Consider the following 12254-nt stretch of genomic DNA (forward strand, 5'->3'; position numbering starts at 1 on the left):
CAGTGATGCGTTTCCATTGCTATGTATTAAATACGTTTACAAAGTATAACTACATATTATGGTCAATAAAATAGATACAAATTTAGGGAAATAATTTACACAGTTCTTGGAAAAGATATTTTAAAGGGATTATCTAAAATCAAAAAATGTGAACCCCTAGTTTAAGGGACAGGTTAAAGGGAGAACTTTTGGAAATAACAAGGCGAATTCGAGTGACATTACTACTAATTGTGGAGATTGTATAGACCACAGACTGGCTATGTTTTGGATTGTTAGCTTTGGCAACCAGTTAATATAATAATATAAAATTTTATTACTTGATTCAAAAGCCATAAATGAAGTCAATTTTCCTGGTGCTCTGATGCTCTCCAAGGATGTTGGCAGATTGCATACACATCTGTTTTCCTCATAAGAATCATTCTAAACAATCATATATCTTTTAAATTTGACAATGTTTTCTAAACCAAAATGCAATGCTATTCCCAGAATTCGAGAAGTTCAAAAAACCAAAGAAAGATTTCGTTCCATAATTTGGGGGGATGCCCATGATGAATTCATGACCAAAGCGACAAAAGGAGTGTGAAAAAGAGAAAAGTGTAAGGAAAATTAATAATTAATTGTATATATCGTATATAAACTGCAGAGACAATTGTAAAGTATTGAACCTTTTAACCAAGTGTTTTCCCGCAAAACAAAACTTAAATACGTAAAACTCGCACATATTTTATAAAATTTTGATTTAATATCACTAAATTTCGCCACCTGAGCTTTATAATTACAAGTGGAGAGGGGCAGCTGCTGGAGCAGCATAGCTGACAGGAGCAGCATAGTTCAATGGAGAAGTGTACGCAAAAGGTGCAGGAGCCACATACTTGGCCAAGATCGGGCTACCAGCAACAGCCAGAGGTGCGGCAGCAAGTGGGGCAGCAAGTGGAGCAGCAATAGGGGTCGGAACGGCATATTTGGCGATCACTGAAGCTGGAGCAATGACTGGAGCTGTGGCGATTCCATTGTAGTTCCTGGCAATCACTTGGCTGCTTGTTGCTGTCACGACTGGAGCTGGAGCAGCCACGAGAGCGGCGGGGGCGGTGTAGGCAAGAGGAGCGACAGGGGCTAATAGGCCGGGCTTAGCCATGGCACAGCCAGCAACAGCAAGGATTAGAACGGCCTGAAAGTAAAAGGAGAAGTCTTATTGAAGCACTTCCTAAGAATCAATCTATGTATATCTCTGATAACTTACGAATTTGAACATTTTGGATTGAGGTTTGTTTGACTGAACAGCTGTGAACTGACTGATACCCAATTACCGTTAGCTCTGCCTTATTTATACCACAAACATTGGTCTTCAACATGCCTGTGACTCAGTCATTCACCCAATCGCATCCACTCTCAGTGGTTCATTTGGCATTCTGAAATTCAAGTCCCATTTGTATTCAAATCACAATATGTAGGCAAAGGTCAGACAACAAGAGTTTGAGCCATTAAATTTGTCTTCAAAACGCAAATCGATCAAGTCTGTTTACAATGTTTTAAGTCAAATTACTTGAGAAATATTTAAGCTAGTTGACCGTCCCTTACTATTTTAAAATAATAATCATATTTTGAAAATAATACCCATCACAGTAAGGTAAATTTTCAATATCTTTAAACAAAGAAGCTATTAATGATCCATTTAATTGCGTTTGGCTTAACACTCAACCTTTTCACTTAAACTCTCTTTTAACTTGACGTAGGCCCAAAACTTCCTAATAGCCACAGCTCCAAAACTGACCTTTACTTTCTGATATTCGTATAATGTAAATTGAATACAAATGTGACTTCATCTTCGGCATGCAAAATGAACTACTAAGTGTGTATAGGTGGATGGGTGAATGACTGAGTCACAGGCATGTTGAAGACCCATTATTCGGAGCTATAAATAAAACAGAGCTAACGGTAGTTGGGTATCAATCAGTTCACAGCTGTTCAGTCAAACAAACCTCAATCCAAAATGTTCAAATTCGTAAGTTATCAGAGATATACATAGATTGATTCTTAGGAAGGGTTACACTAAGACTTCTCCTCTTACTTTCAGGCTGCTCTCATTCTCGCTCTTGCTGGCTGTGCCATGGCTAAGCCCGGCCTATTAGCCCCTGTCGCTCCTCTTGCCTACACCGCCCCCGCCGCTCTCGTGGCTGCTCCAGCTCCAGTTGTCACAGCAACCAGCAGTCAAGTGTTTGCCAGGAACTACAATGGAATCGCCACAGCTCCGGTCATTGCTCCCGCTCCAGTGATCGCCAAATATGCCCTCCCAGCCCCAATTGCCGCTCCACTTGCTGCCCCACTGGTTGCCCCACTTGCTGCTCCACTCGCTGCCCCACTCGCTGCCGCACCTCTGTCTGTAGCTGGTAGGCCGATCTTGGCCAAGTATGCGGCTCCTGCTCCTCTTGCGTACACTGCCCCGTTAAGCTATGCTGCTTACGCCGCAGCGCCAAGTTTTATTTAGGCTCTTTATTTATGATTGTTTTACACCTTAAAATATAACACTAATCGAACGAATTTTGTCTGTATGCTTCTGGAGAGATTCTTTTAGAATCTTTTTCCATCAATTGTTATGTTCAGCCTGGAATCTTGTCTTCAAGTAGCCTTTCGTTAGATTCATGTATAAGTTAATAATATCAATTCGCTCTTGAAGTAAATTATATCGCGTCAAATGTTTACAGGCCGATCCATCAATGTTTTTGATGTTTTTCCAAAAGGATGATGTTTTTCCAAAATAAAAATTTTGTTCTGTTTACACATCCAAGTGCAATACATGGAAATGATATCTACTAGCAGCCTTTAAAAACTTTTATCAAAACAACGTTTTGCCATTTAAAAGTATAAATGAATTTGCAAGAGAAAAGTAAAAGAAATGCAATTGTCAACGCATATGGCAAACCGTTAATTTCATTGGTTTGTAATTACAAAAGGAAAAAAAACGTACCAGAGGAGCAAACGTCACCTCTACGAATAGTCACACACAAAAGCCGAAAACTGCACCATGACGTCTAAATAATTAAAAGTTTGCTCTGTTCGTTTATATTTCCTTCCTTTTCAAATGGTAAACTCGTCTGAGGTAGAGGCTGACAACAATGACACTACACGAATTTTGCATTAAAGGATCAGAGGTTTAAAGTCATACAACTGACCAACTGCGATATATCCATTAGTGAAGCCATCCGGAATACGAATACATCCTTAGGTACATATCCATCTTCATATGCCGGTTGCATGGGCCACCAAAGTTAGTCTAAGAAGGTCGTATAATGTACTCTTACAGCATAAGTTCATACAACACGAAACTGGCATGTTATTTAACAGGTATGAAGTGTGAACATGGCAGCCAAAAAACATTCCAGAGTACACAAAGCTATGTTTGTCTGTGTGTGTGTGTGTGCGAGTATGTATGTATGTTTCTCCGCCAAAAATGTAATGACTTTTTATGCTCTAATCTTTGTTTCCTTGTTTTCCTGTTTCTTGTTGCTCGCTGGTTTTATACACTTGCCGAAAGAGTATAATGAAATTGCCAAGCAAAATGAACTCACATGTTTCACGAAATTTCTAAAGCAAACCCATTTTATCTAGTTATTTATAATACATAGTTTAATTGAATACTTTATTCTTTGTTTCATTCGCTTTTAGCTCTCACTTTGGTCAGTTCATTTGTAATTACTATTTAAAATCAATTCGAAAGTATGTGATTATTTTTTCACATAAGCAGAAAAACTTCATTTGTTGTAAGAGTATTTTGACTTTGTTATGCTGAAATTAGCATCTGAAATCCGCGTGGTTCATTTTCTCTGTTGCTTGTTGTAAAATTGTACCTGTAAAATGTTTTTATCTTTATTTTTCTTGTTTTTTTTTTATTTTTGGTTTTCTTTTTTTTTGTCTTTGGCGACAGCGAAAATTGTTGAATAATGGCCAGAGCCACATGTCATTAATTGTTTGACAGTGAAAAGGAGCCGAGAAGGCATCTGGATGCAAATGTCAAGAGCAAATGAAAGAGTTAATGTTCATGTTACGTGTGTGTGTGTGTGTATCCTATCCTCATCACGAATATTTATGTACATTTGGAGTAAAAAACAAGAAGAGAGTACATTAAGTACATTTGTAAGGCAAAAAGACATGTGAATCGCATCAAAAAGATTAAGCAAGTTTTGCGCCCATATGTTCTAGGCAGATTTCAGATATTACCATAGAAGCTTGGCCTATAGAGTGAACAATTCGTGCCACTGTTGTCCTAGTCTCAAAGGATTAAGTACAACAAATAAGGCTAAAATGAACACAAGAAATTGTGTAAGACCATTCATCACTTACTTGAATTGAACCACAATAAAGTCAAAATAAATTTCCAATAAATTACCGACTTTACGAACTTTTGACCTTTGCTTATCTAGAATGAAAAATTCGTCTCTCATCCTTGCCCTGCCTGGCCCCATCATCTGCCTGCTGTTCACCAATCCTTGTTGTGAGCTGCTCTGTTTTCACACTAATTAGTCTAAGCAAATTATGGAGATATGATTAATAGCGACCATGGGCATGGGCAATCAAGGGCTGGCTTTTATTTATTAATGCCTTCTTGCATATTGAGCAAAATTTATGCAAAACTGCCAATGGGGCCCCAAAGAATGCCTAAGAATTCGATTTTGGATAAATTCATTATTTTAAAGATATTCCCTCTATGATTTTCCAAATTGTATTTTTGGCGTTTGGTTACTCCCTCTCGCCTCCCCAGACCGACCCACCACTTACCTTCCCGCCTGTAATCCACGTGGTGACATTTGCATTTTTGATTGTCACAATATTGCTTGTATTACTTTTTCTGCCATACAAAGACAAAGAAGCAAAACGTGTCGTGTGAATTAAAAAGGTTTTTGGGTTTTGGTTTTTCTGCTGTTTTGTTGTTGTTGCTGTTGCTTTATTTTTTATGTTGTCAGTCTCGGTTTGTTTTGCTTTTTGTTGATGGCTTTGGTCACCCCGAAAAGTTCAGTAATAAACACGAACGAAAAGAAAAAAACAAAAAATAAAAAAAAACAAAAAACAGAAAAATGCCAACCCAAAATAATTTTTAATGCAAATCATTTGCAGAGTGGTCAGTGTGGGGGCGTGACAAGGTTTAATTATGCCAGCTTGTGGTTTGTTTACTGTAAATTTTGCTGCGGTTTTGTGGTATCATTTCGCTTAATTTCTTGTTGAAAAAAAGACAGGGAACTCTCAAAAGCAAAGTTCAAATTACCATAGCACTTCTTTCACTTTTAAGCTATTGTTTATAGTTATCCTTCGCCCGACACCAGCCACCAGCCCCCCGCCAACCACCAAAAACCCTAATCAAAAATTCGTGCTTAAGAAGCAACAAAAAAAGATAAAAGCAACTCCCACACAAGAGTAAAGCTGAGCCAAGCAGAGCAGGACAGGACCTCAGTGGAAGTGACGTGTGCCGCCACACTTAACCTTGGCTATATACGGCTGAGGACACACGCCAGCACTTAAGTTATGAATTAAATTCCTGCCATGAATCCTGCACAGATACCAAACGGCATCTCGATGTTTTCACAACTTTAACCCATAAGCTGAGAACGGGAGAAATTCACGATTTTTAAAAGAGACATTTAGACTGAAAAAGAGAAACGGAGAGAGCGAGAGAGAGCAAACGCAAAAGCTTCTCTCTTACGGTCTCTCTCAAAAAGGATACATTTCCATTCAGCAGTGAAATTTTTCCTTTCAAGAGAGTAAACAAGAGCTTTTGTCATCTCTTTCCGTTGAGCTTGAAGAAGGAAAAACACAAAAAAAATACAAAAAGATGTTTGAAATTCAGACAAATGTTTATTGGGTTATTATTAACATACAAATGTCCAACGATGCCGAACCCAGTACCCATAATTCAAACAATGGCGGAGTGGGAAGCAGGATGGGGAGAACAATAAACGAGAGTTATCATGTGTCTCACCTTAGCGATTCATTAGACAAATACGGCATCTCAGTCTTGCGATATTTGTTCGTTGTCATATAAAGACATTCGAACATTTGATCGGCCTCAGCCGGACTCATGGCATAGACTGCAATCGCACCTGATTCAAAGACCCGGGCTGCCACTCCGGGCAAAGTCTTATTCACATAATAGGCATAACGGCAGTCAGTTCTTTGTATTGGCTCGGGACTGAGAATTAAAGCCCTATTAAATTCAATCAAATCGATCTTCCAGGGAAACTGGGCATGAAATGTGAGCCGCAAGTATGTAACATTGTGACAATATTCAGGGGAAAGATTTTTATTAACACCTAGGATCTTTGACATCAGATCCTTTTGGGTTTCGGCAAGCATATTCTCACTACGTCCATTGATGATCATAACCGTTCCATCCCGCCACAACCAGGCCAATTGTGTGGCCTCAGAACGCTTTTGTAGGACATCGATTTCGGGGCAATATATCGAATTGTCCAAAACACTAAGCAGAGACATTAATTCCATTTGCCGATTAGTTTGAAGTGTGCAAAAAGTGCGCACGTATTTCATTTCGATACTCATGTGGAAGGGTTCTTGACGTTTTGGAGGTCGTCGCAGTATTCGTATCTTTTGCAAACGCTCGTTCAACGGATGAGGCAATGCCGGCAACACGAGCGTACGGCGCAGATCCTCAACGGTTTTGCTACACTGCGCATACCATTTGGAACGCAATCGCTTGGCTTGTGGATCACGAAACTCTGTCATATTGTGGATAACATCATCCTCGAAATCGTCAAGCATTTCGATAAACTTATTCTGCCAGCCTGTGTGGCTAACAGGTCGTTTGGGTGAAACAGAGATACATGGCTTCAGTTGCTCCTTGGATATTTCCATTTCATAATCTATGCCCTGAGGCTTGGCAACGGCGGGTTCAGGCTGCTTCGGTGTAGCACCAGCGACTGAGAAGGCGATTTGTTGTAACTGCTCCGTGATTTTTTGACTGCATTCCTGTAACCATTCCTGATGGGCTGTCTCGTCCATAGGCTTTGGTGGTAGCATGGCTAGGTCTTGAATATCCAAAATTAATGGCAGCTCGGGAAGTTCTAGTTCCATTTGGTTTTCCAACTCTTTATTATCCTCATTGTAAAGCATTAATTCCGATTCTAATTGTTTTAAAGTCGATTTAATCGCATCTTCGGGCACCACTTTTTCACTAATAAAGTCAATCAATGACGCAAAATCCATCTCATCTTCGACTGGCTCTTGACTCACCTCAACCTGAGGAATTGACTCAATTTGGGTGTGTTTTGCTTTTGGCATCTCTACTTTAGCATGAATATCTTTCGGTGACGTTTCATTTGCTGTCACTTTGGCAATCTCTTCAACGGACTCTTTGATGGACTCTTCAATAAGATCTGGCTCTTTGATGGGCTCTCTCATGGGCTCTTTGACGGGCTCCATGATGGGCTCTATGATGGCCTCTTTGATGGGCTCTTTGATGGGCTGTTCGATAGGATCTTCAATGGTCTGTTTGATAGAGCCCATGATGGGCTCTTCGATATGTTCTTCAAGGGGCTCTTCTATATACTCCTTGACAGGGTCCTCCTGGCTAGCCTCCTCAATAGGTATTTCTTCCAGCTTCTCTTCATTTAGTTCTCTCATTTCAGGGCTTGATTCCTCTTCGCTTTTCGACTCTTCACTAGTGCAAGATGTTTCCTGTGAATTGTCTTCGTCATCATCTTCTGTAGGCTCAGGCGATTTTCCTGCCGGAACTATCACTTTTGGCTTTAGCACCTTATATAAAGTTTCATAATTGGAATTATCGTTTGCCATAGTTAATAGCATGTCGAATTCCTCAATGTCACTTAACGGCTCGTTTAGCAGCTCAGATTGAATCCATTCTTTCAAATCAGCATCTTCCTCTACAATATTATTCGTTTCAACGACATTCTCAGTATCAATCATTTCATCCTGGCTAGGATCTTCATCTTCTGATGACTCGGAAGCTGTCCTATTTCGATTATTTGTTTGCCATTTGAGAAGTTCATTAGCAGCCAGATTGCCCTCATTATAGTCAAATACAGGGGCTTTGAGCTGCGGCAATCTTTTCTTTAGAAATATGCGTTTCCCTTCCAATTTTTGATCAGAACTTTGATTACACATCAAACTAATAGGCCAATTTGCTTCCGTTTGATTGATGCGTCCTTCTTTAACGTCCAAGTAACTTTGCCATATATCCTCTGAGGAGGGCATAGTTATGTCAACTGTATCTTCACAATCGTTGTGCAATTCTTGTTCAATCACTGACTGCTCAGGATCATCGAGTGTTTCCATTTCCGGTTCAAATGGCGGGACTGGCTCGGGACTAATTTTACGAATTTTCGGCGCAGGCGCTCTTTTTCTTACTGGGGCACTTTTCGGTTTGGGTTTGGGTTTGGGTTTGGGTTTCGGTTTGTTTGATGTCTCTGCAGGTGGTGGCAACTTAGATTCCCCATCGGCCATTCCAAAGTTCATATCAATTTCATCCACAACAGATTTTGGTACCATCTCTTGTTGTTGATCGGAAGCCGCCGTCAGACTGTTGACCGAAAACTAACATTAGCTCTACTTCAATCATTTATTTGCCGTAGAGCTTACCTCTTCATATCGGCATTCTCCATTTGGTTCTCAGAGCTGGGTAAACTATAAAAAAAAACTCAGATTAGACAAGGCTTTGAACATACAAACATATGTTTTGAGGATGATCAGAAGGCGTCATAAGAATAATAAAGAATAAATTAATTTATAGGCTGGAGATTTCGGATCTTAAATATCTTATGACATAAGACCATCAAAATTGGCTAACTAACGAGTTCAGCTGTAAAAAATAGTTACCTATGTATATATGTATAATTTGATATACTTTGGCACCAACCCCCCAATCCCCTCCCATCTGTATAACTCAAATTAGTTACGGATTTTGCTTTTTAGTGGATAAAATTATTGCAATTTACAACCTCTTTAAATCAAAACTAATTCACAATATTTCACTATATAAGTTTGCTCCCAATTATTGATATTGGTATATATTTCTACGCTTAGATTTTACCGTTCTGCTTTGTCGTTCTGTATTGGCATTCCGGATGGAGATTTGGGTATAACCTTTGCTTCCTCATTTTCTTGGGGCTTGGCTTTCCTTTTTCTGATTGGTTTCCTTTCCGGTTTCTTCTTAGCTTCCGGGTTCTTCTTAGTTTCGATTATTTTTAATTGTTTTCTTTGATTATTGGCATTCGGTTTTCGTTTGTTTCCATTACTCGGAACATTCACCTGGGTCTTCACATGCTCCTCAACGATTAATGGCGATGGCAATTGCATTGGAGCACCCACAAATGGAGATGCTTCGTGCTCTTGGTTTGGCGAAAGCGTAGTTTTCATTTCTGTAGTTTTAATTAGATACAAAATGAAAATTTTCCATAAACTTTTTGACAACTAAAACTACAGTGTTGTGTTACGAATTTAATCAGATATTTTGTTTGTTTCTCTGTAGTGCTGTTAAACCTTTCAATTCGCAAATGTTACAAAATTGTAAAATTAATTTACAAAAATCATTGCCTACTTTCTGGCTGCAATGGAAATATTTTACCACATACTTGTAGATTTTCACATGCATGTTTGTTTGTTTCTTTCTCTTTGGCCGTAAGGTAGTTAAAACTTTTAAATTGAGGGTGGAGTGTTATACTTGCTGACAAAAGTGCTCTGTCAATGCTCATTTATTGCTAATAATTATAAAAGTTTACACAATTCCCCAAGTGGCATACGTAACAGCAGAAACAACAACTACAAAACAAAAACAACAACATCAAGAACAACTAACAGACTGTCTCTGTCTCGTTGTCTGTCTATCTGTCTGTTTGTCTGTCTGGAAGCGCACAAAAAGTTTTACTTTTGGACAAAATGTGTGCAAAAGTTTCTACACATTTTTAGTGTTGGCATTAAGCTCAGATTTCGCTTAAAAATAGTTTTAAATTTTTATTTGCTCTCGAAAAACCCAACCTATAACAATTGTATGTGCCCTGTGTGTGTGTATGTGTGCGTGTGTGTGTGTGTGTGTGTGTGTGTATCTTATAAGTCATTTAGCTTTGGCCCTTAGCCAGCTAAAGGTTTTCTTTAGGCAAACAAGTCGAACAAAGCCAGCGCCAAATTGCCTTAAAAGCCTTTTTAAGTCCACAATAGTTTTGCAATGTTTGCGCATAATTATTTAGCCGTGACATAGACAAAATTTGTCAAATATTTTTCTTGCCAATTATTGCAGGCGGCAGGACCGTGTCTCATAGTAAAGGCAATGTTTCGCCCTGTCCCCCCAACGCCCACATCTCTTTCTATTTTGGCAAAACTTTTATTAGAAACAACTTCTTTTTAGAAAACTTTGCGTTGGCAAATTGAATTTGAGCTCTTTGCGAAAAGTCGTAATAATGCTTTGTTGTGCTAGCTTTTACCATCTGCCATGCCAAATCTATTTAAACAAAAATATCCATATGACGTCACAATTGAAAGGATATGTAGCTAAGTGCATTAAGTTTCATTTTAAAAGTCAATTAGTATAAACGCTTCGTTTACCTTTCTCAAACACTTGCAAGTTTTTGTGATCTGATCGTTCCTTTAGGAACTATGTACATACATATATAACATAGTCGACGGATAAGACTCAACGAAGAAGTTATATGCTAGAAAAGTTGAAATATTGAACCCAAAATTTATGAATATTACGTATCCGCCATGGTGGCGACACACATTCTACAATAGATAAATTCTTTATTTTCCTATTAACTTAATTATGCTGATAAGTTGCATAAAATTTAATTAAGTGCAGTATTGATTTTTAAATGTAAGCAATATATACAATAAATAAGTAAAGCAAATGTCAATGACAATTATGTGGTGTATATGTATGCATATTTTTGAAAAGAATGATCTGTCCACAATTTGAAATTTATTTCTCCATTTATTTCTAATGAACTCAAAAACATTGAAAGTAAATTCTAGAGAGTCATTCCTGTGCTCGACATATTTGTTAGATAAAAGGACACTCAGGTCTAGCAAGTGAGTTAAATCTGTTGACCAGACATTCTTGCATTTTCATGGACAAATTATAGTAGTATCGCTACGATTGCCACTTAAATGGGATCCTTTAGTACAGTTTACGTCATTGGCCACCCACTTTTGCTACGTTTCTCACTGGGCTGGCAATGAAATTCCTAAACCTTTTTTGACAAATGAAACGTGCAACAAACAAGACACAAAAGCAGCTGCATGCCAGACAAGTGCAGGACCTAGCTGTAACTACTTTTCCACTGCACTCGTCCATTCCCTCTGCCCCATGTCCTTCCTCATACTTGAGACTGAGTGCCAGCAAAGATTTATGCAATTTACAGGGAACACTACGCTTTATGCGGAACTAAACTGCAAACCGTTTTGAGCAAAGAAATCGTCTGTACACTCGCTCTGGCTATGGCTCCGGCTCTCTGTCTCTGGCTCTGTTTCTGTTTCTGGCCCTCCACTTCGTCGCTTTCGGAAATGAAGCAAAGTAAAGTAATGTAAAGTAAAGCAAAGCAAAGCAAGAGCTATGCCTTCTCCCACTCTTAGCACCCAGCTCCTGGCCTCTAACACCGAGCAGACATGTTTTGCCCGGCCGATTCATCGTGCGCCACAGGAGTGAAGGAAAGTGGAGTGAAGTGGAGTCTATTGTGTCTTTTTAATAGACTGAACTGCTCTGGATGCCGGGCATCCGGCCTGCCTTGCACTTTGTTTGCCGGCAAACATTTGTGCAGCTTATTAATATGCATGCTGTCTCATTTTCTCACAGCCAGAGAGGCAAAGCGGCAGGAGAGAAAGGGAGAGGATTAGTTGAAAGAGCAGGTGTATGCCTACCCATTCTCTATCCTCTACGAGAGTGCAATCAACAAATTTTACTCATATCTTTTAAGCCAAGCGCAAAGTTTTTTGGTCCGTATCGAAAAGTCGTTAGTAAGCTGACCACAGAAAAATGTCAGACCAGGAGAATCCCAGCCACCAGAAAGAGAAAGAGAGAGTGGGTGAGAGAAAGTTGGGTAAGCGATGGAAGGCTGTCTAAGTTTCGCAATCGTCTTGACGCAGTGCAGGCGGGAAATAAAAATTTAAGTTTACCCTAAGATTTGCACTTGGCTGGCAAAAAAAAGTTTTCCCTTAATAAAGTTTTTCCTTAAGGCTGAACTGAGCCTCAGTTTTGGCTTCTGCTTCTAAGTAGATTTATTGGCCATGGCCATATGTCGTGC

General features: G+C 39.2%; 3 protein-coding genes and 1 long non-coding RNA gene across 5 annotated transcripts; 1 reads left to right on the top strand and 3 right to left on the bottom strand.

Annotated features, from left to right (window-relative positions):
• Positions 1-775: 775 nt before the first annotated feature.
• On the bottom strand, positions 776-1252 carry LOC137579382 (cyclin-dependent kinase inhibitor 1C-like). Its single transcript, XM_068293124.1, has 2 exons — positions 1241-1252; positions 776-1168 (listed from the first exon to the last, which is right to left on the bottom strand). Exons 1-2 carry the CDS (start codon positions 1250-1252, stop codon positions 776-778), a joined length of 405 nt encoding a protein of 134 aa, XP_068149225.1.
• Positions 1253-1990: 738 nt separating this feature from the next.
• On the top strand, positions 1991-2485 carry LOC137579381 (cyclin-dependent kinase inhibitor 1C-like). 2 transcript variants are annotated; one of them, XM_068293123.1, is made up of 3 exons: positions 1991-2002; positions 2075-2365; positions 2408-2485. In XM_068293123.1, exons 1-3 carry the CDS (start codon positions 1991-1993, stop codon positions 2483-2485), a joined length of 381 nt encoding a protein of 126 aa, XP_068149224.1. The 2 variants fall into 2 exon arrangements, with proteins under 2 accessions (XP_068149224.1, XP_068149223.1); XM_068293122.1 differs by having other exon boundaries at positions 2075-2485.
• Positions 2486-5964: 3479 nt separating this feature from the next.
• ms(3)76Ba (male sterile (3) 76Ba) lies at positions 5965-8298 on the bottom strand. Its single transcript, XM_068292857.1, has one exon. It carries the CDS (start codon positions 8296-8298, stop codon positions 5965-5967), a length of 2334 nt encoding a protein of 777 aa, XP_068148958.1.
• An 8-nt stretch (positions 8299-8306) lies between these two features.
• LOC137579385 (uncharacterized) lies at positions 8307-9459 on the bottom strand. Its single transcript, XR_011032807.1, has 3 exons — positions 9053-9459; positions 8602-8646; positions 8307-8542 (listed from the first exon to the last, which is right to left on the bottom strand). It is a non-coding gene; the product is annotated as an uncharacterized lncRNA (long non-coding RNA).
• Positions 9460-12254: the final 2795 nt, after the last annotated feature.

This window comes from Drosophila tropicalis, unplaced genomic scaffold, assembly GCF_018151085.1.
Source record: "Drosophila tropicalis isolate 14030-0801.00 unplaced genomic scaffold, ASM1815108v1 contig_694, whole genome shotgun sequence".
Classification (NCBI taxonomy): Eukaryota; Metazoa; Arthropoda; class Insecta; order Diptera; family Drosophilidae; genus Drosophila; species Drosophila tropicalis.